Source organism: Fistularia commersonii, chromosome 17 (genome assembly GCF_037954325.1).
Source record: "Fistularia commersonii isolate RoL2024-O1a breed Wild chromosome 17, RoL_Fcom_v1.0, whole genome shotgun sequence".
NCBI classification, from domain to species: Eukaryota; Metazoa; Chordata; class Actinopteri; order Syngnathiformes; family Fistulariidae; genus Fistularia; species Fistularia commersonii.
In genome coordinates, this window is record NC_141300.1 from 6,822,884 (window position 1) to 6,850,717 (window position 27,834).

Genomic DNA, 27,834 nt, shown 5'->3' on the forward strand with positions numbered 1-27,834 from the left:
CCACATGACATTCTGTTTCTGAAATATCACATTTGAAGGCAGTATTTCAGTTATATTCTATATTTTATTTCGGATCATCTTTCTTGTCCTTTCTCCTGTTGCTGGACAGTTCTTTGACATCCTAGTGAATAGAAAAAGTCCAAGTCTCATTTAACAAGGTCAACACTGGTTGAATTGAAGTGTTGACTGGTAGAATGGAAATTCAAAATGTGATTTAAATTGATGAAGAGGTCCAGTAATGCAGAACATACATGTGGATCACATATAGCTTGACTATCGGCAAGGACTTCATCCATAGTTCAAGACAAGCATTCTGACTTAGGTGAAAGGGATGGGTTGAGGGGTATTTTTGTTGTGTTAATGCGGATCAAGGGTGGTGGTCAGACCGGAGGAGAGGTGGGCAGGTACAGCCTGTTTGCGTGTCCATTCAAGGGTGGGGGGTGCAAATAGCGGGGAGCGGGCGGAGGCGTTGGGTATAGGGGTGGGGGGCAAGGGGGGGGGGGAGTAAAGCATCGAGGAGTGAGGTGAGACAGAGCTCATTTAGCTGGGATCGTTTAGCCGCGGAGCTCCTCGGAATTTACCGACAGAGAATCCAGCCCCTCTGCTGCGCGAAGCGCCCCAGTCCTGGACCGCAGTGCGCGCTGCAGCTCGCGTCGGCCGTCCGACCCTCTCCGAAGCGAATGCGACAAAACCCTACAAAGGGGCAACGCTAGAAACTTTTCTCTTTTTAACCTTGTGGGTTTGAACAAAGGTAAGGCAACATTTTCATCTTTCTTGGATATTACCGATACCCCCCACCCTTTTTTTCTTTTAAATATTATTTAATTCCTTATTATTTTAGGGTATGTATTTAATTCTTTCTTGACAGCGCTTTAAAAATCAGCGCTCCTGAGACAGCAAGGGTTCATCTAGGTTTTGTGCAGACATCTGAGGGAATTTCTTCTCTTTGGAAAAAAAAAAAAAAGAACAAGACCAAAAAAAATCTTCTTGGCATCTTTTTTCTCTAATTCAAAATCCAATCATATATATAGGCATTTTACATTAGGACAGGTGTACATTTTGTTACAAATATAGTTAAAGGGCTGTGTTTACCATTCTGTTTTCCTCTAGGATTCAGCAATTATGTCTGCACGTTGCACATTAATAAGTACCTTTTGCCAATGAGAAATGATTTAAATTAAACTCCTGGTCCAGTTGAATATACAATAACAGAGTAGAAAACAATTCAGAGGCTGAACTCTGATGCATTTTTTTTCCTTTTGGAAAAGTAGTACAAAGCAACAAATTGGTGGCTGAGAAAGTACACTGTTAATGCCAATTGACCAAATGTTTCCTGTCTCATCAATTGGTTGGGTGTTTTGAAATAAAAATTACTGCCAATAACTCTTACTTAATGAGCACCTCTGTGATTTTGGCTATCAACCGCAAATCCCCTCTGAGGAAGAACCAACGGGTGCACACGGATTGATGCCGTTTCAAAGGGATTTATTGCATGTGAGTGAAAAAGTTAGACTTAATTTTGTAGATTCAGAGTTATGTTATTGCCTGACAAATTTTACTATTTATTATAATTAAAATGAATGACTTTGGTCAACCAAAAAGGGAAAAAGACAAGGATTTTTAAACTGTTTTTAAATAGTCCTCTCACTAAGGTTGGCTGCATGCTAAAAGGGGGATGCCATGAACTGGACCATTCGTTGGCATCCCCCTGAGAAATCTGAAAGGAAGTGTAATATTCACCTGCATTAGTCTTCTAAAAGTGAAGAAAAAGGAAGAGAGAGAAAAAGAAAAAGAAACGAAGGATATGACAGAGGGTTATACTTTACCATCGCCACCCACTTCTCGAGCCAATCGTTGCAGCCCATTCCCCCTTTCATACTAAAACGCATGAACACCCCCTCCATGCACACGCACGCACACACACACACACACACACACACACACACACACACACACACACACACACGCACACACACATATACACTCATACACACACACACACACACACACACACACACACACGTACAAACTCACTCACAGATTGGTGCACACAACATTGCAGACACACAACATAAAGACCAACAGTACTCCAAGAGCACCATCAATGTCACCATGGAAACCAACTCTCTTGGCACCCTCAGTTGATTGCCTTCTGCAATAGTCCTGGCTTGTCATTTGAAAAATGTATAGAATGCTATTGGAAGTGCCGCCGCCAGCAGCACATTGATAAATGAAACCTTGTGCAAGGGCTGCACTTTTCATGAGCATGATAGTTGTGCATGCTGGATATTTAATGAACATGTTTTCTTCCTTTGGTGCTCCCAATATAAGGAGCTGGCTCCGTTCAGTCACGGGAATGATCTGAAGGGGGCTTGGCAATCGGTGTAATTGTTGGTAGAATTGGTATAGGAAAGTGTCCATGCAGCTAATGCGTTTTGTCCTTTTCCCAGAGGCTGCTCTCTAAACTACTGTACTGTGGTATTTGCTGCCTTACATGAATGAGCACAGACAGACATTCAAGGCACAAACTCACACATGCTGAAAGGCTGGATGAGTCATTTAATATATAAATGGCTGTCCTCAATCTATGTGTGTGTGTTTCTGTGTGTGTTGTGTGTTCACATAAATGCGAATTGACATCGGTAGCTGTTCATTCAGGCACATTATTCAAATGTTTGTCTTTTGTCCACTGAGATTAAGATATCATTATAGTTAAAGAATCTATGACACAGTTTCCCTCCTTTTTAAACTAAAATCTGAGATTCCATTGATCCCCGCCAAGTGCTTAAGGAATGTTTACAGAAGGTTATCGTTTTTAAAATTATGAATATGGACGGCTGAAAGAGATTCAGATTTATAGTGTTTGTAAAAAATACAAAAGTCTTAATTGCAGACGAAAGAAATGCCTGAACCAGTTTGTCAGCAATCATCTATGACGTATGTGTGCTTGTCACACTAACTGAAATGGTGATAATGCTTTGAAATTACTCTGAGATCATAGGTCGAAAGAATTATGAATATATACTAGTATGGAATTAAAAAAAACAGCCCAACAACATCCACGTTGCTAATCCCAGCCATCTGTGATGATGCCTATTTAATTAGGGTAGACATTGCTCAGGGTACTAAGCACAGGTTGGATGTTTTATTTGTACATGTGTGGTTGTGAGATGATGGTTTAAACTATGATAGTGGATACCACTTTTCGACAAGCACAAGTCAGGGGTTAATAATATGGGAAGGGAAAAGAGCTAACCGCACAAGTGTAAAAAAAAAAAAAAATCAATACGTTCACTTACTTGTAGACTCTTGATTGAAAGTGCTGCACCGGGTGAAATTAAATTTTCCCCTTTCATCTCAATAGTTTTATCAATTGATCCTCACAGACTCCTGTCCTTGAGTGTGATTCATATAAGGATCCACTGGATAGATTTATCTGTGTGTGACCCCTAGGAATGGAAGGCCAGATGACAAGTACCATCAGAAGGAACAGGTTGGAACTGATGAGAGGAAAATTGCATCAACGCCACAGAGCAAGCAAACAAAATGAATTGAATCTAATGCATTTTCTACATATGGCACTGTGGATGGATGGATTGCTTTCCCTGGTTTACCAGTTACAAAGCCGGCTTAACATTAGAAGTAATATTTTCTATCTTTTACATAATATACTTCACTACAGTCTGGTGGCTGATGAAATTAATAAAACATTTTAAAAAAGTATTAAAAACATTTTTATGGCCATTAAAAATGGTTTACACTGCCAGAAGTTTAAGAGTATGTGAGACAAGCTTTAAGGTATGTGAGGGTTAGAGAGGAAAGAGAAAGAGGATTTCCACGATTTTTTTTTCTTTTTTTTCTAGAGTTGAAACGTCAATGGATTAATCAGGATAGAAATGGGATTTTGTTTGTCCTCCTTACATTTTCCGTGAACAGCGAACACCAGTGATCACAAGAGGAGCCTGACAATGCAACATATGTTAGCTGTCAAGTCCAGCCCGTCCTCCTTCACTGCTGTATGAAAGAATGTGAATGACAAAGTAGTCAGTGCTTGTGGCTGAGGGGATACTTTGGGAGGTTTGGGGGTACAGTAGACACTAGAGGCAGATGGTGGGTGAAGGAAAGACACCAGGTTATGTAGACACTGGATTACAGCAATAAGACATTTACAGGGACGGCTCTTCAGATGCATGTGTAAGCCACTTGTATCGCCTCTCTGTGGTCTTACCGGATGTCTGCAGCCTTCAGCTCCTGAGTAATCCTCCTGGGAATCCACTGATGTTGCCAAAGAGCCATCCAGCTCATCTTATAATTTGTCACCACTCCCAGCCTTGTTTACACCTGAATCTGTTTGTCCCCCTGGAAATAAATACCCCATTTTTCCTCCCTCAGATCCCCCCCCCCCCTTTTTTTTTATGTGAATCATTCCTCTCCATTTCAATATATTTTCATTTAATTTGTCTGGCATTTGATTTCTCCTACATTCCTTTGCCACTCTTTTGTGTTGATGAGCTCTGAATTGAAGTTCATGTTCTCATCGCTGAATTCACAGTGTGAATCTTCTCAATATGAGCCTGCCTATAGAATTTGTGTTTCTGTTCTCAGAAAGCTGAACAGAGAGAGGTCTTTCCCATGGGTTGACCAAACAAAGGGTTAGGCTCCCTTCACTTCTGTGTGACTGCACAGGAACAGACACACAAGCTTTTACTAGCGCGTCTGCTGCTGGGCGGCAAAATGATAGATCTCCCCTGGACATGGCTAAGCCTTCACATGTCTTCAGATGTGCTGCAAGAGAGGATCTGAATTTCTATTAGATAATGAATAGTTAATCAATATGACTTACATTCCACTTGCAACTTTCCCCATTCCATTGCTGTGAAATATACAAATGTGGTTGACTGAAATCAACTGGAGAGAAATAGTCTTGATCGACCTTTTCTCCTTTTACTCAGAAAACCAGTAACATCAGTATCTCTAAGTATCTCTAACATAATATGATTTAAATGGAGCATAATAGAACATCAAACACCACTAATATATCATATTAACTCTAATCAATTAAATTGTTTTAGCCCCTTAAATGCTTAACTTGGCACCCGACGTGTCTGAAATGACCTCCAGACCAGTTGTATAGGGACAAATGTGACACATTTTTTCGGACAACACAATATTTAAAGGTGCTATCTGGCCAAGACACCATTTTATGACCAATGTTTACCTTGCAAGTCCGTAAGCTGTTGCAATTCCCTCTTGAGTTAAAAAAGTTAAGATAAAGTGACTAAAGGACAACAGACAAATTAGTTTACTTCCAATTCTTCTCTTTCCTTATCTCTCTGTATATATACATAACACTAAAACATGCATATAAATGCTGTATATGCTGGGCCATAATAGATTGCAGGTCCAAGGGGACTGAATGTTTACTATGGTGCAATGAAGGCCTCAACTTCCTCCACTGTCGTCCTTCCTAAACCCCAAGCCACCCACATCCTATTGGCACCTGCTACATCAAAATTCAGGTCAGCAGGGGGAGTCACGAAAATGAGACTGAATAGTAAACGGAAAGGGGGAGGGAGGACCGAGGTGGGTGGGGGTGGGGTGTCTTGTTTTGTTTTTTCGCTCTCGAAACCAAAGACCATGCCATGGAGAACAATCGGCCCATTGTGGTAGCAACAAAGTATCATCATTGAAGCCCATTAATTGATTTGTTCTAAACAAATAGAAAACTTCATGAGGACAATAGACGCGGAATTCAATTTGACAGATTCACACTGGTTGTCAGATGGTGCTACTTTTAGTCTCTGTAGAAAATATGCTTCCATATACATGAACACGAGATCAGTGAAAAGAAACTTTGTGACACAGAATTTGTGACAGTTGTTGAATGGAAAACAAACACTGCCCCACACACTCAAACAAGTATTCCAAACATACTTCAAATTCTGTTAAGAAGGGCAGTTTGTGTTCAACCTTATGTTTAAGGCGGTTGGCGACTTAATTGTATCCTGCAGGAATTGGCCTTGCTGCTGTCTTTTCCTCGTACAGTAAAAGTATAGCTTTTGTAAACCGTTTCATAATGAGCATCATGGGAAGATAATTGCCAGGGGAATGGGTAGGAAGTGGCTGGAAAAAGATTTAATGATGGCCGGTGGTTCCTTATGGTACCAAAGGAATGGCTTTATATAATATTTATTTTTGCTACCCTTGCCATCACCTGCTATCTCTGACATAAGTAGGAAAGTGAAAATCCCCTAAAAAACTTTAATGTCCACTTTCCCCACTACCCCTCCTTGCTTCATTCACCTTCCTCTTCCTTTGCTCCTTTCTACTATCCCACAAATCCTTCATTAAGTGCGTAATGGGCCTCTGAGGAAGGTTTGTGTGCTTCTTTGTTCGGCTCCGGTGGCTCGGCAGGCATTAATGTTCCTCTTGAGTATGTAAATAGCCTGAGCTGTGGGAGCGCAAAGCAGAGCTGCCACTTGTCCACTTCAGCACGGAGAGCTCAATCACTTTCGGACATTTTAGGGCGCCAAAATGGTCACATGCATGAAAACTTTAGCTCCAACTACAATGCCCGAACTCGGTAGAGTAACCTCGGCACCCCTGCCCACCTCCCACTTCTTCCGGAATAACCACTTTATACGCTCTCCCTTCTGATTCTTCAAGACCCTTTGCCCTCCACCCCCTCCGCCCTTGCCGGTGGCCCTCACCCCTCCCTGCTTGCACCCCTAACCAATCCTCCCTCCGCTTAGATACAGCTCCCCACTGCTCTGCCTATCCCATCTCGACAGGCCCAGCTGATGGACCATACAGTCTAGTTTTGTTTACCTCACCCACTTGTCCAGCGGAACACACAACAATCCCCTTCATTGCCTGTTTGTCAAACCCCCTTTTCAGACCTAAAAGGAAAGAGGCTTGTGGTGGGGGGTGCAAAAACAAAAACGAAGGAAACAATTAAATTACCCCTCCTCCCCATGAACCCTGTGCTAGCGGTTTCCCAGCTCTAGGTTCTGTGAACTAACTTGGAGGCCTGTAAAGTGGCCCATTATTCTAGTCGGGGTGGCGTGTTCCAAGAGCGGCTCCCCTCAATGACTGGTCAATACAGAGAGGGTTTTGTTAGTGGGTTTTGGCTCACCACATTATACGCTGGTTAATTAGGATCTGCCATCATTTATCTGTCTATCTATCTATCTATCTATCTATCTATCTATCTATCTATCTATCTATCTATCTATCTATCTATCTATCTATCTATCTATCTATCTATCTATCTATCTATCTATCTATCTATCTATCTATCTATCTATCTATCTATCTATCTATCTATCCATCCATCCATCCATCCATCCATCCATCCATCCATCCATCCATCCATCCATCCATCCATCCATCCATCCATCCATCCATCCATCCATCCATCCACCCACCCACCCACCCACCCATCCATCCAAATTGTCGAATTAATTGACAGTACTTGAAAGTGTTTTCGAAGCAGCTTTGTAAGTTAAACACTGGAGAATCCAGCCCATACTGTCTGACATCACTGGGAATCCGGGTTCCTCTTATTGAATCGGGATTAAAGTGAACGAGGATTTAAGGGAATTTGTGTTGGTTCGCCTTAAAGCTTGACTGAAAGGGGTTTAACAGGCTAAGATGAGAGTTCCTTGGGGGGGGTGACTATGACTGGGATGAAACAGTGAAAACATGTTAAAAGTGCTTTTGCCTGAAAGTTCTGTCAGTGATTGACTTTTACTATTGGCAGGCTATTATAATTAGAGGATTGTGTTTTAGCTGATGTGCAGTGTGTATGTGAAAGAGGATGAGGAGAAGAAAAGCTCATAGAAAGAAAGGCAGTGGGCAGATACAAGGAGGAAACTATTTAACACACACTGCGAGACAAGTGAAAGTAGGAGACTGACAGATGTCTCACTTCCATGCTTTTTCACATCTCCATTGTGTTGTGTTCATCCTTGATGTTTTGTTCTCTTTGTGACGCAGACACATTGACTGCTTTTTGATTGAAATCTTTTTCTTCAGAAAATGACAGTAATCAAAAATCCGTAAGATTATATTTCCACAGACCATGTCAACAAGCAGTATGTCTCTGCTGCCCTTTACTGTAGTGTACAAAGCATTAGATTCTATATAAACATGCCTGGCCATCTGCTTTTCAATGATTTAGTCATTGTTTATTTATTTATTTATTTATATTTTTAACTGAACACCGAGTTCCGGGTGTGCATTCAATAGATTAAAGTTTGACGTTCTTTGTTCTAGGGTCGATGACAGACACAAAAGAAAGAGATATGGCAGTAAAGGGTCATGATAAATCACAGAAATGCACAGCATCAATTTTGTCGATCTATAAATGTAATTATTATACACATTGGGGATGTTCAAACAAATACCATGTGTGTGGCTTCACCAAAAAATGCGATTATCAGCTGTACCTGCATATGTGCGTCTGTACTTGTGCAGGTGTGTCTGTACTTGTGTCGAAATGTGGCTCTTGAACAAAATTTGTAACAAGCTTGGTATGTCTCTGTATGTTAGGATTCTTTGAGTGCTGGAATGTCATTTCTGTTTGACCTGTGGGGTTTTGTGTGCACTGATGGCCTTTCTGCTGCAGGCGGTTCTCATTCCTCAGAGACTCCGCTGTTTAATTAGCGAGAGCATATCCATTCTTCTTAGTCCTCTTCGTGATAAATCGAGGACTATACACCACAGGACTGGGCCAACAAAGATTCATGACCACAGGAAGCACTGCGATATTTTGTCTAACTGCTTTCAAATACATGTAAGTGTGACAGTGAGTTTCGGGGCATTCATTGTTGTTATTGATATAAATTTACATTTTTGAATGTGGCAAGTGAGTCTGGTGATGCATGAAACGGTGCATACGCAGTAATCTCACTTAGCAAGGCGCTCAGCCTGACAAAGATGTCACCTCTGAGTTCAAAAAGTAACCTGAAGACACAGAATCCCTCCAATGTGCCATTTCTAAATAGACAGGACATAAATGCTCTAGATCTGATTCTCCGACATTTCCTCGCACCTTCATTATATTTTTCTCTTGTGTATGACTTTTTTTCATCCACATCCGAACACTCATCAGCCCAGCCTTCTCCCACCCCCCGTCTTTTTCTTTCACCCCTCCCCCATATATCGTCGCCCATCTATCTTTATATGGCATTCTTGCTGTTTGCACCCTCCCTCACATCCCGCTGTCTACTACATTTCTCTCTCCCTGCCTTCGTCATTCCCCTCAGCTATCTAGCTGGTAATAGTGGTGGTTGTAGTTGGGGGTGGGGTGGTCCTGCCTTACTGTCTGATTTAATGAGCTCCTGTGGGGATCGGACCGAAGCCATCAAAAGCTGCGTGCTGCCATACATCCAGCTCTGTTAAACAGATGCGCCTTTGCTAATGATAGTATAGCACGGCTCTATATCCAGTCCGCATGAACAGCTATAGGAGGATAGGAATGACATATGAGTGCATCTGCAATAGGTGTGTAGCCCCTCCATTGATGGAGGAGGAAGAAGGGAGGTGCTGGAGTAAAGTCTCACATGAATATAAATGATTTTTTTTTCTCGAGATGACCTTTCATCTGCGCAGCTTTAGGTGAATGATAGGGGAGTGAGGAAAGGAGCAACCGGACACAGCAACACACTGTAGCTTTGGCTTCACATCGAGAACATTTGAAGGATAGGGTCAGGCAGAAGACAATCTACAAATGTTACCAAGTTTTGGAATAGGTCACAGAAAAAATGAAACAATTCAATTGTCTCTGAAAGATTTGTGGTGACAAGCATTGGAATTTAAAGCCCTTAATTACAATTTCAACAGTGAAGTGTGTAACATGTCAAACTACCACGTATCTGAGTGAATATTATCCCAATGAATTAACTAATCTAGTTTATGACAACTACTCTCTCGCATAATAGTCTGTTAGCACATAATTATAGAGAAACTGGTCACAACTGAGAGACCTATGCAGCCTACAACATGGGCTTTGGGATTCCCAGAGGCTCTCTCTAATGACTGCCTCATTATAGACACAAAGAGCTATGCCAAACAAAGGAAAACCTTGGAGGAATCCGAGGGACAGAAAAAATATTGTTCAGTCATGCATCCCCAGAATGCTGATGCACTCTGATTGGGAAATAGAATGGTTTCAGTAAAAATCTTAAGAAAGAGAAAAAAAAGCAGTTGACAGACATGAAAAAAAAAATCATATCAGTGGTATCATTATGATAAAACAGCTATTCGGGACTCTTTGTAACAAGTCACCCGATATTGTTCGCCCTCTGCACTTCATTTGTGTGAGATTTTTTTTATTATTTATCTATTTCTACTCACCAAAGTGTATCAAATTACTGGAAGTGTGGTGAAAGTACTCTTACTCTCAGTGATGCGCAGCCACATGCAACACATCTAAATTGAGGGCATCATGTAATCCTTCGCAGAGGCTCAAGGCTGTTTCACTGACCATGGTACTGAAATTCTGCTGCCCATATCTGTTTGGTAGGATCAACTCAAAAAGCTGTTTGCTACTCGGCTCTCGGAGACTGAAATAAAACAGTGTGAAGCATTAAGCAATGGATGGTTTGAAAATGTGGACAAATAAATACATGCTGAGTTCCTGAATGACACTTACTCAAACACTGTTCTTATTATGATTTTAAGGATAATCTAACCAAACAGAATGAATACGGAAAAAAAATAATTGCTTTTTACAAATGACGTATAGAATGTAAAACAATCTGAAGTAGATGGTACATTCATCTTGAAGGGCTATTCCTCAAAATATTATTGGGAGGTAAGGCAGTAGTGGCAGGGACTGGACTTAGGTGAATATCAAAAATACAAATACAATATGCTCAATTTGACATTTGACAGACCTTTTTGTGGGCATGGGTCTTACTTTAAAACTGACTACAGGGTTCTGTCAAAGTTCAGATTTCAAGAGGAATCTTTGGATGACATTATTTTTTTTCTTTCTTTCTTTGTTTTTGTAAGATAATGACTACATTAAGATGGCTGAAAACAAAAGAGTAATGCACAAGTGATTAAATCTATCATGTACTGGCCAGCAGGGGGGTGACACAAGCAAGTCCATGTGAAAAGACGCTTTAACATTTTGAATGATCTTATGGTCTGAACCACTAGTTAAAAATCTACTCGGCTGCAGCATGATCTTCATTTTCTGAAATTATTCAAAATTATTCAAAATTATTAAAATATCCAAGAGCTGAAGGTGGATGCTGGAGCAGAGGAAGCCTGTGTAAGTCCCGAAGCTGCCGTCTTGAAGTGTGAGGCCTTGCTTATCAGGGCTCACACGTCACAATGACGTCAAAGTAACCTACCTCTGATGTATAGTCTGCGGTTGGCACATGCCCATTATTGAATATTCAACAATTTGCCAGTTAGAGTGACAAAGCGATTTTTAAACTGCTATTACGTGCACAACAATTTGATTTAGGTGTGATGTTTGAAAATGAAGATGGAGATATTAGGTTTTTATCTGTTCGCTAATGCGTCAAACATTTTTGTCATTTGAGCTACTGATTGAAATCAATAAAAATGCAAAGTTAATGACCATTTGATTATTTTGACAATTTAACCTGATTGTATGCAAAGTTCTGAATCTGTTCCTGCTAATGTTTTCATTTTTTTGCCATATCCTCAGCTTGAGAGGGACCTCAATGCAAGCATATGAGGAGAGATTGAATAAACCAAGTTAGTTTTGATGTGCACATTTCTCTCTATTACTGTGTATCACTAAACGCAGCTATCACAACAAGGAATCTAAAGATAGGGAGGCTTCAAGAAAGAAAGGACTTGTTTATTCAGATGGAGGAATTTATCTCCCACTTCTTATGCACAGTGCAACCTGAAGTGTTTGCTGAGAGCTTCATTTTTTACAGCTCCTAGGCAGCCAGTATGTCCATTTCTTCCCACTGCATGGCAAGTGGTTCTGAGGCCCAGAGGGGCCAGATATATCCGGAGCCTGGCCCTGCTCCAGTTGTCTTTACCTCACAGTATATTGTGATGCTCTAGTCATGAGAACAGGCAGTGGGCCCCTTCAAGACACCAGTGGGAAACTTGCCTCTCATTTACATCTCTCTCTGTGCTATCACATCGATCTCATTGAGGGAATTTAACAAGTATAGCTCCACAACCTGTCAGAAATGCAAGAACATTGTCATTTATAAAATCACGTCTGCATAGAATATTGTGAAATGCGGAACATTTTCACATTTATTGTGACAAATAGATGTCAAGAAAGTTGTAAAAATGTTGTAAAAATCTAAATTAAAAACATTCTTAGCTTTTTGTTTATGAATGTCAATTTCTCTATGAGTCTGTGATTTTTTTATGCATCTCATCTGTGTGCTAATCTATCAAGCTGCACCCAGTCTTTGCATAATGCAGTGTGTGTGGTGCCTAATGTTTGTGTGATGAGTGTGTGTTTGTGTGGCTTCCTCCTTCCCCTTCATCCCTTTCTCTGCAAGCAACAGAGTGTTGCTAGGACAACCCCTCGTGGTCCTTGCTGCTTCGCAGCGAACCTCAATGCAAGCACTCAGGGAACCTCCTTGCACTGGGAAGGCAGCATAAAATTGGGATAATCGCTGTCGATTATGGCACACAATGAGTTGCAGCTTCTGAAAGATTCATTCATCCCCGAAAAAGGGACTGTGGAGGGGGATAGAGAAAGGGAGGCGTCTTGGTCCCTCCACTGCTCTCCCACGGTGGACACAGGCATGACATCAGTGGCCTGAAAGAACTGGCGTTCTGGACATGCCCACTGCTCTCCCCTCTCGATGCCCCACGGACCCCTCCTCCTTTTTCTCGCCTCTGCCAGTTTGGATGCAGTGCTTGGCCGGGCAACTTGGGGCCACTGCCACTGTTTGCAAGTTAAACAAAGCCCCTCAGAAGAAAGGGAGAGGAAACAGAAAGCTTCACATGGTACCAGCCAAGAGTAAGGATGGCTGCCTCAGCCTTCCTCTCACAGGCCCCTCTTTGGCTGAGAGGTGCTGGTGTGACCCCAGTAGCCCCTTCTTCCCTAGTGTCCCCCCTTAAACCTTTTCCTCTCTGTCCTCACTCTCATCAAAAAAAAAGGTTACCTTGTCCCAGAGAGAGCCCTTTGAGTGATGATGACATGTCACGGGATTTAGGATGAATGATTTCTCATGACACAACCTTTGCCTACGAGATGACATTCCACCGGCTTTTCTTGTGCATTTGCTTATTTGTTTGAAGAGGAAATAGCTTTCCAACACATTTCCCTAATTAGAGTAATGTGATAGTGCTCAATACCATGTGAAGACCCATGCTGCTGGGAGACCGGAGGAAAATCAGCTTGAAACCATTGTCACATGAATCACATGGACCATTCATGATTTAAAGGGTTCACTGTTTATGGACGCCACGTTTCGATATAAAATCCAAGAACCTACCATTTGCATAGATCAAATATGCATTTGGTTGTTGTTTTTAAGCTACTTGACAACAGGGACTCAGGAGTCATATAATATAGTGAGAGCATTAAACGTTAACCTCTCATCTGCTGTCCATTAGAACGGTCTAAAAACTGATGCTAAATCTTCCAGGCTTTTGTTCCTTTGGTATGTTCTCTACGAAAGGGCTACTAACAAAGCTCTACTGTCCGTATTGTGCCATTAGCAGGCATCATTATACTCATCTCCAGTAGTTGGGCCTTTCAGTTGGTATTCCGTGTTGCTACATGAGTCTGGGAGCATGATCTCTCCGGGGGATTAGAGGGTCTAGGGACTAGAGGGTCCCTGAGGGATTTTACTCTTAAGCTCAGATTTTGACTCCTCCCCTCCACTTCCATTTTTAGTCATTTATTTATTTCCATGTTTATTGCATATTTGTAATTGTTTGTGTGCTGAGTGGGGGCTAGGGGGTGGGGGTTGTTGGGAGGTGGGGGCTAAGAGAGGGAGGAGGTCTGTGTAGGCATCAAGATGGGGCAATTCAGGTTGCTTTGGCTGTGACTGGCTTTGTGGTGACTCCCCTCTCTGAATGCTGTGGAGGAGCTGGTGGTCAGCTGAAGGCTGCTAGCTTCAGCAGAACTCTAGCTGGGACCTTATCTGCTAATGTCTTTTAACATCTTGGATGGAGCAGTGGTGATCTTACTAATGATTCTCAGGCTGATTCAATCTTGAATACCAAAGGCTGGAAAAGTGATAGATGTATATAGCACTTACCTCAACTCCACCAGAAATGAAGTAAGTACTATGCACTGAACTTAATGACACCCTCAGGAAAGTTTCTTGATTTATAAGAATTCTGTTGTGTTCAACTGAAAGGCAAGATGGAATTCCTGAAGGCTGGAACTTTACAGGTTGTTGTGTCACTTGGGTTTACATCAGATGCTACATTATTAATATCTTAATTAATTCTTCATAGCTTTGGGGCTGTGTGGAGCAACTTATTCATTGATTTTCAATACGTTCGCAACCAAGATAATTGGTTTTAGAGATGATCTCATTCATGCCTATCAGAAGAAACACCATGTGTTTATACCTCTGTGTCATCATAACTACATTTGCATAATGAGGTTCTCTGTTTGGCCATTAGGATTTTTCTGTTAACAATTCCTAAAGGTGAGTTGCAACACATTTGTTTTACCCTCTAGATTAAAAGATTTATGCTCTTGATTATTATTTTCCATAACATATGGCTGGCATGCAAAACAACATTACATTAAAAGTATATCATCCACAAGAAACATCCAGGGGGTTTCACAGAACAGACATTCTCTTTTCTGTACATTTCACATTTTTGTATTATACCCATTTTTGTCTCTAACTTGGTGAAAGTGGCTCTAATGAGGGGATCATGACAGAATAATATCCGACCATTAGGACATCCAACATCTGTTACCCCTCTTTCTGTGCTAAAAATAATGAAATACAGAGAGAAAGGGGAAGATTCAATTAACGCCACTTGTCCCTCTTATAGGATGGGATTATGATATAAAGCTAATTTTTCAGCTTGTTTCATGGCTTTTTACTAATTCAGCTCTGAATTATCTGGGTGGAAACAGGCCGATGCACAGTGCATTGGAATGTGCAGTTTTACGTACTGTTTCCATGCACAGTGTTTTTCACACTTCACTTTCAAGTTAATAAGAGGAGATAGAAATGGTCCATCTGTGTGCCTGGAAGCTGACCAGGTGGTCCTTCTATACTTGCTCTAACAGCACAGCAATACACAATGCTTGGGGAGATATGATTGTGCGTGTGTGTGTGTGTGTGTGTGTGTGTGTGTGTGTGTGTGTGTGTGTGTGTGTGTGTGCGCTTGCGTGCGTGTATCTGTTTGTAGTGACTCCTGACATACATAACGATAACAGAATAAAGAGTGTGATTGTTGAGGAAGTTTTCCATATGTGACTGGTTTTTCTATTGACTTCCAGTAAGCCTAAGAGTGACAGCTTTGTACAAAAGAAACTCAGCTGTCAACCGAAATGATTAATGTCTATTAAGTTTTCACTTAATAGTGAACTATAGGAGGGAGGCATGAAGAAACGTCACTATCAAATCCCTCACAGTTGAGTTTTTCTCTGGGGATAAGGTTGAGGTCATTCGTGTTATTTCTTCTTTGCTTTTCATTGTAATATAGCTCTGCACAAATGTTCATGGACTTTATAGACATGAATGACATCAGAGAGACAGATTTCCTACAGAAAAAAAATTACGATTCAAAGATTCAAAGCATTTACTGTCACATGTACAGTGTAGAAACGTGTTTCCCTGTACAGTGAAATTCCTACTTTGTTGTCCATAGTGCATTGGGATATGTGCTGGTAGAAGAGTTTAAACATTATCATAAATATGATTAGAAATATGAATGGGAACATTGCAGAGAACAGTGAGCAGAATGCATTGCATTAAGACGTTTGGTTGCAGCTTGGTGTGCAACTCACAAAGTGCAGATGCAAGGATGAATGCAATTTGAGTGTAAATTAAATGTCAGTAGACATGTGGAAGGACGAGAATGAGTGTCAGCTTCTTAAGTGTCTGATGGCAGATGTGAGAAAGAGGTTAGAAAAAATCTAGTTGATCAATAAACCCTAAAACTTTACAAGTTAATCGTTGACGTGCCGCACCTACTCTTTGAAGTTATTGCCTTATTGGCACAAACACCCGGGAAATTACTTTTCCTTTATATAATTACATTGTGTCACTGATTTATTCAAATACAATTTCTTATCCACAAGCCTCATGAAGAGAATGAATGTCCCCAGGAGGCAGTAATAAAGCATATGTTATTATGATTATTATTATATATTTTCTTTTATTTATTTATTTTTTTTGTATTTGATGAGTATAAAAAGCCAAGTAATTTTGACATACTCAAGATCATTGCTGTTACTTTAGCGAAACAATTGTTGAAAAAACTTACTGGAAAGACTGCCTTTTGCAAAAAATCTGAAGCTTCATAAGTAGCAGCTTCCATCCGCAGAATGCTACAGCAACTGTAGTCAGTCCTGGGACTGACAGCTTGATGCATTAGATTACTTCAAGTTATGAGTTTGTCTCCAAGTCTGTGATCTGATATAATTACAACTTCAAAAAAATCCCCCAATCTCATTACATGATGTATTTTGATGAATATTGCTGTGTTGCCCAGACTATGGCTGGCTTCAGCCCTTTGACTTTGCATGTGATTAAAACCTCACTCACTCTCTTTCACAGTGCCAACAGTATGCCTAAACAAGTGGAGGTGAGGATGCACGAGAGTCATCTGGAGCCCATAGAGGCCAGGCCCCAATCCAAATGTGCCAAAATCTGCTCCAAGTTGTTCAAGAACCTTCTGCTCACACTCACCATCCTCGGTCAGTAATCTTGATGCCAGCGCATCTTTCTCTTCATCTTTGTGTGTTCCTAGGAAACGAAAGCTGGGCGTAGCAGAACTCAGTATGCTGTTAACTCAGAGCTCAATTATTTCTCTAGCTAGAAATAGCAGCAGGAAATGCCATCTGTGTCTCTTTTATGTGTACCAGACAGTAAAGATGGCTGGCTGTCCTGACCTTCCCCCTTCATTGTCCCACCTGTTTCCAAAAGCTCCTAATAACAGTCACAACCAAACAGTCTCTGATTGTGCATGAACAATATTGCTGTCATAGCAGTGCCTTGCTGCACCGCAGGGGGAGATTAAATAAAGGCAGAAAACAGCTCCAGTGATGCAGCATGGGGGTCACATGACATATATAATTCCCTACCATGTGTTTATATGATCTGTCTTTCCTATTAATATGCAAAGGCGGTGCACTTTTCCACAAAGGCGGTGCAGCCATTTTTCGTCTAGACACCTACATCTTGTTTCATGTTCACACGACTGTGTGTGTTTTTTTTTTTTAAGTATGTGTAAGGTGCACATCTCACCCTAGTTGGCAGGACCCGCATATAAAGTGAGCCAGAGCACCGCTGATCATCTGTCACGAGTGCAGATAAGAGCCGGAATAGGAACTTGCAAATAAGCCATAGAGAAGGCACAGGAAATGAAGTGCCATCCAAACTGGTGCATAGATTGAAGCAGGCAGGACAGCTTACAAAATTAATAAAGTAGGGGGGCTTTGGATCCTAGTGTGTGTTATTAAACAATGTCTTAGGCTGTGTGATCTTTGGCACCAGTGTGGATGCAGAGGAAGTACAACCCAGGGGGCATTGAAAAAGACAGACACACAAGCTTAACCCCCCCAAGGTCCAGGCAGGCAGGGCTGCTGGGGATTTTTAGGGGCCACGTTTGTTGGAGGACACATGGGTGGGCATTGGCTTTGCTTGGTGGGAGAGGAAATGTTTCTGTGAATGCAGGTCAAAAATTTGCCTCATCAGAAAACATTTTGGGTTTGTAAAAACAACAGATGCTCCATCATGCTACGTCCTATTTACAGATCAAATGGCATTTTATCTCACTCCTCGTGTGTTTTCCCAGCAGATTTTCTTTTTTGTCTTAACCCAGTGTTTCAGTCTGTTTTCCTGTTTTTGAATTGAGACATTTGTCCAACTCTTTTTTTTTTTTCTCCTCCCCGGCTTCGAACATTATAAATAATAACCTGATCTTCTGCTGTCTTACCATCAAGCCTGGTTGAAGTTTAGGTCAAAAACTCTCTTTTTCCTCTTCAGGTGTGATCTTGGGAGCTGTAGCAGGGATGCTGCTTCGTGTTGCTGCTCCGCTTCACCCAGACGTTGTCATGGTGATCGCCTTTCCCGGAGATATCCTGATGAGGATGCTGAAGATGTTGATCCTGCCACTCATTATCTCCAGTTTAATCACAGGTTTAGTGCAACTGATCCTTTGTGGCAAATATGTGGCATTATCACAACTTCAAGGCATATTTTTGATCGTTTAATTGTGTTTTTTCTCAACACATGGACTTTACCACTCCCTTGATCTGTTTGATGTTGATGAGTTTGATGTTGAAGTCATTATTTTTCCATTTTTTATTAGCTTTTTTTTATCTGCTGCTACTGCTGCTGTAGTATGACCAAGGATAGACATCAGAAGAAGCTGTAAAACAAATGTTACATTTTGAAAGACATTCAATTTGTCATGCACAAAAAAGATTACATATTTATGCCCTTGCTTACTTTTCAGGTCTTGCTGGATTAGATGCCAAATCTAGTGGACGCCTAGGAACAAGAGCTATGGTCTACTACATGTCTACGACTATAATTGCTGCAATCTTGGGCGTCATCCTGGTCTTAGTTATTCACCCCGGAAACCCCAAACTTAAAGAGAATCTTGGAGAGGGTGAGAAAAATGATGATGTGTCAAGCCTGGATGCCTTCTTCGATCTGATAAGGAATCTGTTTCCTGAAAACCTTGTCCAGGCCTGTTTTCAACAGGTAGGTGGATGTTAGTTACATAATTTCCAGAACATATATGCATTAAACTAATGCATACTTTTGTATATAATCTTACTTTTTTAATTTATGTTTTATGAAAGTTCCTGATGCTCACACCTGGAAGAAATTTGAATCACTTACTGTGGGATATAAATAGCTGGTTATATATTATATATATTATATATATATATATATATATAACTGCTTCTAATCCAATATAATTGCAATTATTAGCCAAAAGTAATTGCATTTTTCAAAAGATGCCTCCTTAAATGTGCAGCTTATTGGAATAACAATATCACACAACACTTTAGATGTGTTTTATTTATGCAGTACAACATTATCAAGCCTTGATATAACAATATCATCATAAGGCTCATTTTAACCTTCCCTCTTTCTTGCCACCAATGCAGCAACTTTAACTTATGAGCCTATGGGCAAAAATGAGATATTGAAATGATGAATTGAATTGAATAAAATAAAATACTTGATATGTTACAAGTATGAGCAAATTATGACTTTAAACACATTCTTCTTTCTTGTGTCTTTTTAAAATGTGTTGTGGGCACAAAGTAATGTCACATGTAACCCAAAGTACATTTTTCCATAATCCATGTTTAACCCTTAATTCAGATCCAGACTGTCACAAAGAAGGTGGAGGTGGTTGTGGAGGAGAATGTGAATGCCACAACCATGGAGGGCCTACTGGCCAATGTTACCAAGGAGCCTCAATATGTCGTCAAAAAGTCACTGCAGTTCAAAAGTGGCATGAATGTTCTGGGTAGGTTTTCATTTATGTTTATTAAGTTATCGCGGCAGAGGTATATCTTATTATATAAACTCTCATCTCCTTGTTACATCTCACCAGTCCATTTTCAAGCTCATGGTTTGATTTTCCATTGACTTTGTGTCACAGGGCTGATTGGTTTCTTTATTGCATTTGGCATCTGCATGGGTAAGATGGGAGAGAAGGCAAGACTCATGATTGAATTCTTCAACATCCTCAATGAGATTGTGATGAAACTTGTCATCATGATCATGTGGTTAGTATCACTTAAGATACTATGGAATCACATGTCTGTAGATCCTCTCCAAGTTATCCCACTTATATAATTAATGAAAAGAGGACTATATTAAAAATGGTTGCATGCTTATGGGGATTTAACCCCAGGTGGCTGCATGTAATTGTCCCAGAGTCATGCTTTGCATTCTGTATTTGACACAATAATGAACTGACAAAGGCTTTTTTTCCCGTCAGGTATTCTCCATTTGGTATTGCCTGTCTGATTTGCGGTAAGATCATCTCCATTAAAGATTTGGAGGTGGTGGCCAGGCAGCTGGGCATGTACATGGTGACAGTGATTGTGGGCCTCATCATCCATGGAGTTATCTTCCTACCCAGTATCTATTTTGTAATTGTTAGGAAAAACCCTTTCACTTTCTTCCTGGGCATCTTCCAGGCTTGGATCACCGCTCTGGGGACAGCCTCCAGGTCAGTACTACAAACAGAGATGATTGAATACATGTCAATTCATAATGCATTTTTTACATTATTATTATTGGTCAAATAATTGGTCAAAATTGGTAAAAAAAAAACAGCAAAAAAAAGCATACATATATATATATATATATATATATATATATATATATTTTTTTTTTTTTAATATATGCATTTATTTTTCTTGCTCTTTCTCCCAGTGCTGGAACACTGCCTGTCACTTTCCGCTGTCTGGAGGAGAACTTGGGGATTGACAAACGAGTCACTCGTTTTGTCCTCCCCGTTGGTGCCACAATCAACATGGATGGAACAGCTCTTTATGAGGCTGTGGCAGCTATCTTCATTGCTCAGATGAATGGTGTCAATCTGGACATGGGCCAGATTGTCACCGTCAGGTCAGAAACTACTGATTTGTTGATTATATGATTTTTTTTTACTAGATGATATTGAAAAAGGTAAAAACTGTTCATGGTCTATAACACACCCAACTACAAAAGAGTTCCTTGTACTTCCCTTATGGTCTTAAAATAATCCTAGCTGAATTGTATTAGGAAAGGGTTGATAACTACCTTAGAAATGTTTCTCATAACCTTAACTAAAGGTTCTATCGTAAGGTAACGTATTAGCATATTTTCTCATTGACCTGTCTAGTCTCATTAACTTAAATTTACTTTCACTACTTTGGATCCAAATTTTAATTTTTCACTTCTTTGTCTTTGAAACTCATTCTTTGGAATCCTTGCTTCACTGCTCTATCTCTGAGAAGCATGAATTGCCATGACTTATTATATGCAGTCACCAGCTTTTGTCTGAAATTAGAACAAAACATTCATCATTTCTGGCCATTTTAAATAAGAGACAGAAATAAACTTCCACAGGGACAATGAAAAGAACAAGGAAATTAATAGGTCTTTCTGTCAGTCTATCAATTATTAATATCTATTAATAAAAAGAACCTGTCCAGTGAAAATTGAATAGGGGAGGCCATAAATGGTTGTTCCGACATTATTCAGCAAATTAAGTAAGACTAGTGAAGAGAGATCTTGTTTAAAGTAGTTTCATTAGTATGGAAAATAACCACAAAAGGATTAGGTCAAGTGTGCTTTAGAAGAAGGTATAATTTGTCAGTGCTCTGAAATTTTGTTTTATTTCAACTCTGGCTGAGACTGTTATCTTCCTCATACCAGCAAAATTGGAAAAGTCAGTTAATGTCAATGTCAATGCAGCTCAGCTTATCCAGAAAAAGATAAATGAAACAGGGGTGTTTGTAATGTTGTAATGCAGACGCATTTAAAGGATCCGAAGGAACCAAAAATACCCCATAAAATATACAGAAATCATGCACTCGGGCAAATAAGCCCCCTTGGGGAAGGAATTGCAGGTGCTGGTGAATTGTCATCTATTTAAGAAGAATAACTGTGAATCACTTGCCATTTTCACAAGTGCACTTGAGTTAATGCATCATCAGTGACCTTTGGGATGACTTTTTTGTGGTGTATCGTTCTCCGAATGTTCAAATTAAAAACCCATATCTCATATTTGATGCTCCTATCATAAACATAAAGGACCCAGCCTGGTTTTCCACTCTTCATATAAGCACTCTGCAAAATACGTCCGTTGCTTGAAACCCAGTTTGGTTTGGCAAGGTGGCAAGCAGTGAGTCAGTGGTGGACGTTGTGGTTAGTTTTTCTTGGAAGCGGTGAACGAAAACTTTGCTGTTTCTTCATTCAGCCTTACTGCGACTCTGGCAAGTGTTGGAGCGGCCAGTATTCCCAGTGCTGGCCTGGTGACTATGCTTTTGATTCTGACTGCTGTGGGCCTGCCAACCCAGGATATCAGTCTACTTGTTGCTGTTGACTGGCTTTTGTGAGTTTGACATCAAATGGTATAAGAAAGCAAAACAAATCTATCTATCTATCTATCTATCTATCTATCTATCTATCTATCTATCTATCTATCTATCTATCTATCTATCTATCTATCTATCTATCTATCTATCTATCTATCTATCTATCTATCTATCTATCTATCTATCTATCTATCTATCTATCTATCTATCTATCTATCTATCCATCCATCCATCCATCCATCCATCCATCCATCCATCCATCCATCCATCCATCCATCCATCCATCCATCCATCCATCCATCCATCTATCTATCTATCTGGTACACATACTGTACAAGCACATTCAGTGCATTGACGCTCAGCTTTGCTTCACATTACTTTTGTCTTATTTACATTCCCAGTTCTGTCAGAGTACTTTCCTCACCGCCCATCTTCCCTCTGCTCGTTTCTCTTCAGGGACCGATTCAGGACCTCTGTGAATGTGGTGGGTGACTCCTACGGTGCAGGCATCGTGTACCACTTGTCCAAGGCGGAACTGGAGGAGCTGGATGCACATGTTGTTAAATCTGACGACATTGAAATGATGACAAAGACCGGGTCTTATTATGATGACATGAAGAACCACCATGAAAACAATTCCAACCAGTGCGTCTTATCGTCTACCTCTACTGCTAACAACTCTGTCTTAGTAGATGAGTGCAAGGTACAATTAATGCTTACAGATGTAGAAACTTCTATATAAACCTCATGTTGCATGCTTTACCTGCGCCTTTGCTTTACTTTCCTAGTCACTTGCATCTTTGCACATTTTTAATATAAAAGCACCCCTGTTATTTTATGCTATTCTATGCATGTGTTTGTTTGTGCATGTTCATTTCTCCTGGAAAGGCAGCTTCTGTGTTGTGATTGTCAAAAAATGTAAAGCCCTAATGTTAAAATAATGAAAATAAAAAATCAGTCATTACAGAGCATGTAAATTCAGCATGAATCTTCTCTGATCTTATCTACAGGTTGAGGCAAATCTGGTCCCTATATTCTGCTGTGAATTGGCTCAAACTCAAAAGCAAAGGCATTTAATCCCCATAATGACCCGTAGGAATTATTTAACAGACCATCTTTCTATTAAAAGTTCACAGTAAAGCAGATCCTCAATAAGATAATGTTTTCCATGCTCTGCTTCAGGTGTCACAGATCTGTGCTCACTGCGACTTCTTCCGCCTTATCTTAATGTAGCTTTTAGTTTTAATTATTCAGCAGGTTCAATTCCAACGGGCCAACGTTTGCTATGGGATTTAAATATGCCGAGAGGAAAATTGTTGCAGATAATTAGCAGTTTATACATTCCATCCTCACGTCTACTGTGTTGCAACTGATTCATTCTCAGACTGGTTTTGCATTTTCACACCAGCTATTTCTGCCTGTTGGGAGAACTGTGGTTGTGAAATCCAAAGCTGTGAAGAAGCGTCTATAATGTAAAACATGATGCACTTTGAATCCCTTGATTGAAAATATCAAGGCTTTTAGAATTATATATGGAAGTTCAGAGCGCTTGCTCCCTGACACAAATTTACCCTGCTGGAAAAGGTCTACTGATGAGCCTATTCATTTATTAAAGGATGAAAGGTGTTGCTAAGCAACGGTGGCAACCTGTCATAGCAGCAGTCCGTCCATAGATAAAAGCTTTTTGATTGTATCACATGTAATTTAGATTTAAATGCAACATGAAAACTTGCTTTTTCCAGTATACACCCGCATCACTTTTTGTTTGCCTGTAACATATATTTGCTTGTGCATCGCATGACTCATACCGCTATTGTTCTTGTCAACGATGCGCAAGAGTAGTGTAGTTGCAAAGCCTTGTAGCTTAGATAACAATGCATTTACTTTGTAGTGCCTGTACCTTGCTTTTTCATTTGATGCGTCCTCATTTACAATTAATTCATTCGTATTTTTTCACATGCTGTTAATGTATAGGTCATCATAAATGTGTGGTCTGCTCCCAGGTCAGTGAAAGAAACTCCAGTTTTGGGACCAATGTAGCACAATCCCATGAGGGACCTGCAGGAGTTTCTGATAGTCTTTACATTGTTTGCATATTGCACTTTATCGCAAAGTACTTTGGAGAGAATTTTTCATCGTAAAATTTTATATTACAAAAAACAAAACAACAAACAATTCCACAGTGGAAGAAAATGTTTTATAATAATTTTAATTAGCATAACCATTGACCTCATCATATAACTTAAAGTTATATGAATTTTTAATGTTTACAGTCACCGCCTACCATGATCATTTTTGAAGTATAATGGGATGATGGCATGATGCTTCTCTGGCCCTTTCTGTCTCTATATGCTGCTTTGTCAATAGTTCAATGAGCCAAAGACAATGATGTTTGTTGAAAATCTATTGACCCCATGGTTTAGATGTCCCTGCTAACTGCTTTCAGGTAACCTCAGCCACTAACGGCTCTGCTGCGGAGTGCACGCTTGTCGAGGAGGAACCATGGAAACATGAATAATGGCAGCACAGAGATCCCCTGCTCCTGGGCTCCACAAGCTTTCCTATTTGGTGAAAATAAGAGCAAATGAAAAAAGTCATGAACAGAACTACTAATTGTTTATTATGGAGTCTAGTTTATTTTTTATTTTTTTTTATTAATTAGTCCCTTTAAGAGTTTTTCCAACTGTCTGTCTGACTGACGAGTAATACTAATTCCCTTAACCGTGAAACGATAACAGAGGTTACCTGTTAGCGCACAAGTATTTCCTTTATAGCAGACACTTGCACAACATACTTCAAGGCTTTGGGAGGGAAGGAAGATAAAATGGGTGGATAAGCTATTCTAGCAATACATCCTACATCTGTAATTGACAGGTGAAACTAAATATGGTTGTATAACATGATATGCAAAAAAGATGGATGGGTCTTCCTCTCAACCACTACCTTTCAACATAGTATCTGAAAAATGAAAAACCTGAGCACATTTGGCCACATTTTGATGTGTTTAACGGTGCACACTGTCTCTGACATTCAGCACAAGTATGAAAGGGCCAAAAGCGGAGGGAACAAGTGTGTTGAGCCTCAAACTATACAAGAGTAATCATCATGGAATTTGAAGATGCAAATGACACCAGGAGCAAATGTTGTGCTTCTCTTGTTGACCTTTTTCATCTACTTTAAGGAAAAGAGACTTTTTTTTCTTCTATGTGTCACCTGAGGGAGATATAAGCAGTGTTCGTGTGTGTGTGTGTGTGTGTGTGTGTGTGTGTGTGTGTGTGTGTGTGTGTGTGTGTGTGTGTGTGTGTGTGTGTGTGTGTGTGTGTGTGTGTGAGTGAGGGTGTGAGTGTAATTGAGAATGTTGGGTTAAGACTATGACCAAGTCAATTATAAGGACCAAACAGGCATAAAATCAATCAATGTGCTGTCTCTGAAATGTTGCCATGACATCACTCTTTTTGCATGAATGTCCATTTCCAAACAGATGGCACAACGGTTGATATTAGTTCAATATTAGCCTCCAAATTTAAAGCAAAAGAGATCACTGCACCAAATGTGAAAATTTGTAATGTATTTTCCCATTTCCAAACAAGATTGTTGGTTTCAAATAAGCAAGAGCCTATTCCATTTCATATATAATTGATCAAAAATAAAATAAGATATAGCACAAACAAATCTGAAGCACAAAACAAAGTCAAAAAGCACAAATAAAGTTGAGGGCCAATGTAATCCATGGCATTGCAATTGCCAGATTCTTGCAATGTCAACAGTGACTTTATCCCAAATTAATATATAAGAACGACAACAGGAGATCCTCAGTCCTCAGTATCTGTTTACTATTTTATAGATACATTGCGTTTGAAGAAATCCAATTTGTTTAAGAAAAAAGCAAAACAAACTAAAAAAAAAGAATTGAAATAGCACAACCTATGACTTTAGTGTTTATGGCAAAAGTCTTGACAATACATTTTTGATTCGTCACGGAACATTTCCCAACACATGCCTGACTGAGCACATATATGTCCATTTACACATTCCAACGGTTGGGAGAGCCTCAGCCTTTGTATCTGAAAGCACAATGTTTGGACTGAACGCGGAGCAAGTGACAGGTGAACAGTGGAAAGGAAGGAGAGCTACTGCAAAACCCAGCTGTCAAAGTAGATTCTTGGTTTCAACAGTTACACGGATGTCAGACACTCACACTCATCAGAGGTGGTTTGGCGGTGTCTTGTTTATCCAGACTTAAAAAAGGTAATCAATGCCATTTTTGCCACCAGAGCTCAAGACTGTTTTTACAAACCCTAGATGCTGCAGCTTTCGTGTCCACAATGCTGAGAAGAGATTTAAGAAAACTCAGAACAGTACAACGGGCACATACTTACACATATTTTCACCAGTCAGGTATTGAGTATAACTCTCTTAGAACCAAATGGCTGAAAAAAATCTGCAAACACAGCTGGACTACTGTCTGTTAATCTTTTTTAGCTTGCATGAGTGAAAGGTGAGAATTGATCAGTGTCTTTTCTCCTGTCTTGTCTTTTTATTTGTGTATATTGACAACCTTGCCTTGAAGTTCTACACATCAACACTAGGAAAGTAAACAAAACACATAGCTCAGCACTTACTCCCAAACAACACACCCTCAGATATCTGTCTTTGCTTTTTTCTTTTTTTTTTATTTCAATTTCTTGTCTAACAGAAGCTCGGTGGTCTGTTTTACACTCAACAAAAACTGATGTGTCCATGCAAAACAGGAACAAGCATCCGTACTGACCGTGATTATTTTATTTTTGACATGCACCCATACATGCAAAGCACATGAAGGCCTCAGAGATGATGACGTGGAATCATATTGACCAGACTGCACACACCCATACAGGCCTTTCCAGACTGATATTTTGACCTTTTAGATTTTGTGATCTTCAGGAAAACAAAATCTCTCCAGTAAGGAGATGATGGAGACCATAATGTCACCGATGGGGTTGAGTGTTGGACTGCAACAATGTTCAACATCAGTTTTAGAAGCATGAATAAAATTAAATAAAATGCGTATTTTTTTTGCACCACTATCTTAAAAGCATGATATTTGAAGTGCCTCCTTGCACTTTGTGTATATATTGTAGGCAACCATTTTTTGTTGGTGTTTATTTTGTTCCTTTTGCTTTCTTTTTGGGAGTGTTGAAATGGTATGTAGGAAAATAGTTTCATTGTTGTGAAATTTTAAATGTAATCCTCTAGAAAGGTATATCATCTATGTCCTGGGTATAGTTAGATTAGACAAAATGTATAGAGAGGAAACTGTATTAAATGCATTTATTTTCGGTTTGTTTTTTTTGTTTTGTTTTTATTTGTGTTATCTAATAGCTGTTAACTAGTTGCTTTACTTACCTGCCACACGACAATATATAAATATCTTTTTTATGTATCTAATGTAAGTGTTTTGAATGTTTGTTCCTTGAAGATATAAGCAGTGTGCATTCATTTTCATTGTACATAAATAAAATATATAAATGTTCTGTTCAGTGGGATTACAGAATATTCTGGAAAACTATAGCTGTCCCGAAGGAAAAAACAGCGTTTCTTTGAGAAAGAGAGTGTGAAAAAGGAGAGAG

The 27,834-nt window shown here is 39.9% G+C and overlaps 1 protein-coding gene across 4 annotated transcripts; it reads left to right on the forward strand.

The window, feature by feature from the left end:
• The first annotated feature begins 491 nt into the window (after nucleotides 1–491).
• LOC147224896 (excitatory amino acid transporter 2-like) lies at nucleotides 492–27,744 on the forward strand. 4 transcript variants are annotated; one of them, XM_086163406.1, is made up of 11 exons: nucleotides 492–751; nucleotides 16,725–16,864; nucleotides 18,156–18,308; nucleotides 18,628–18,878; nucleotides 19,512–19,659; nucleotides 19,795–19,921; nucleotides 20,137–20,370; nucleotides 20,577–20,771; nucleotides 22,108–22,242; nucleotides 22,682–22,928; nucleotides 24,672–25,050. In XM_086163406.1, exons 2-11 carry the CDS (start codon nucleotides 16,735–16,737, stop codon nucleotides 24,741–24,743), a joined length of 1,692 nt encoding a protein of 563 aa, XP_086019532.1. In that variant the 5' UTR covers nucleotides 492–751; nucleotides 16,725–16,734; the 3' UTR covers nucleotides 24,744–25,050. The 4 variants fall into 4 exon arrangements, with proteins under 4 accessions (XP_086019532.1, XP_086019534.1, XP_086019533.1 ...); XM_086163408.1 differs by having other exon boundaries at nucleotides 496–751; nucleotides 22,682–22,870; nucleotides 24,672–27,744; XM_086163407.1 differs by lacking the exon at nucleotides 492–751 and adding an exon at nucleotides 14,000–14,252 and having other exon boundaries at nucleotides 22,682–22,870; nucleotides 24,672–27,744.
• The last annotated feature ends 90 nt before the right edge of the window (nucleotides 27,745–27,834 follow it).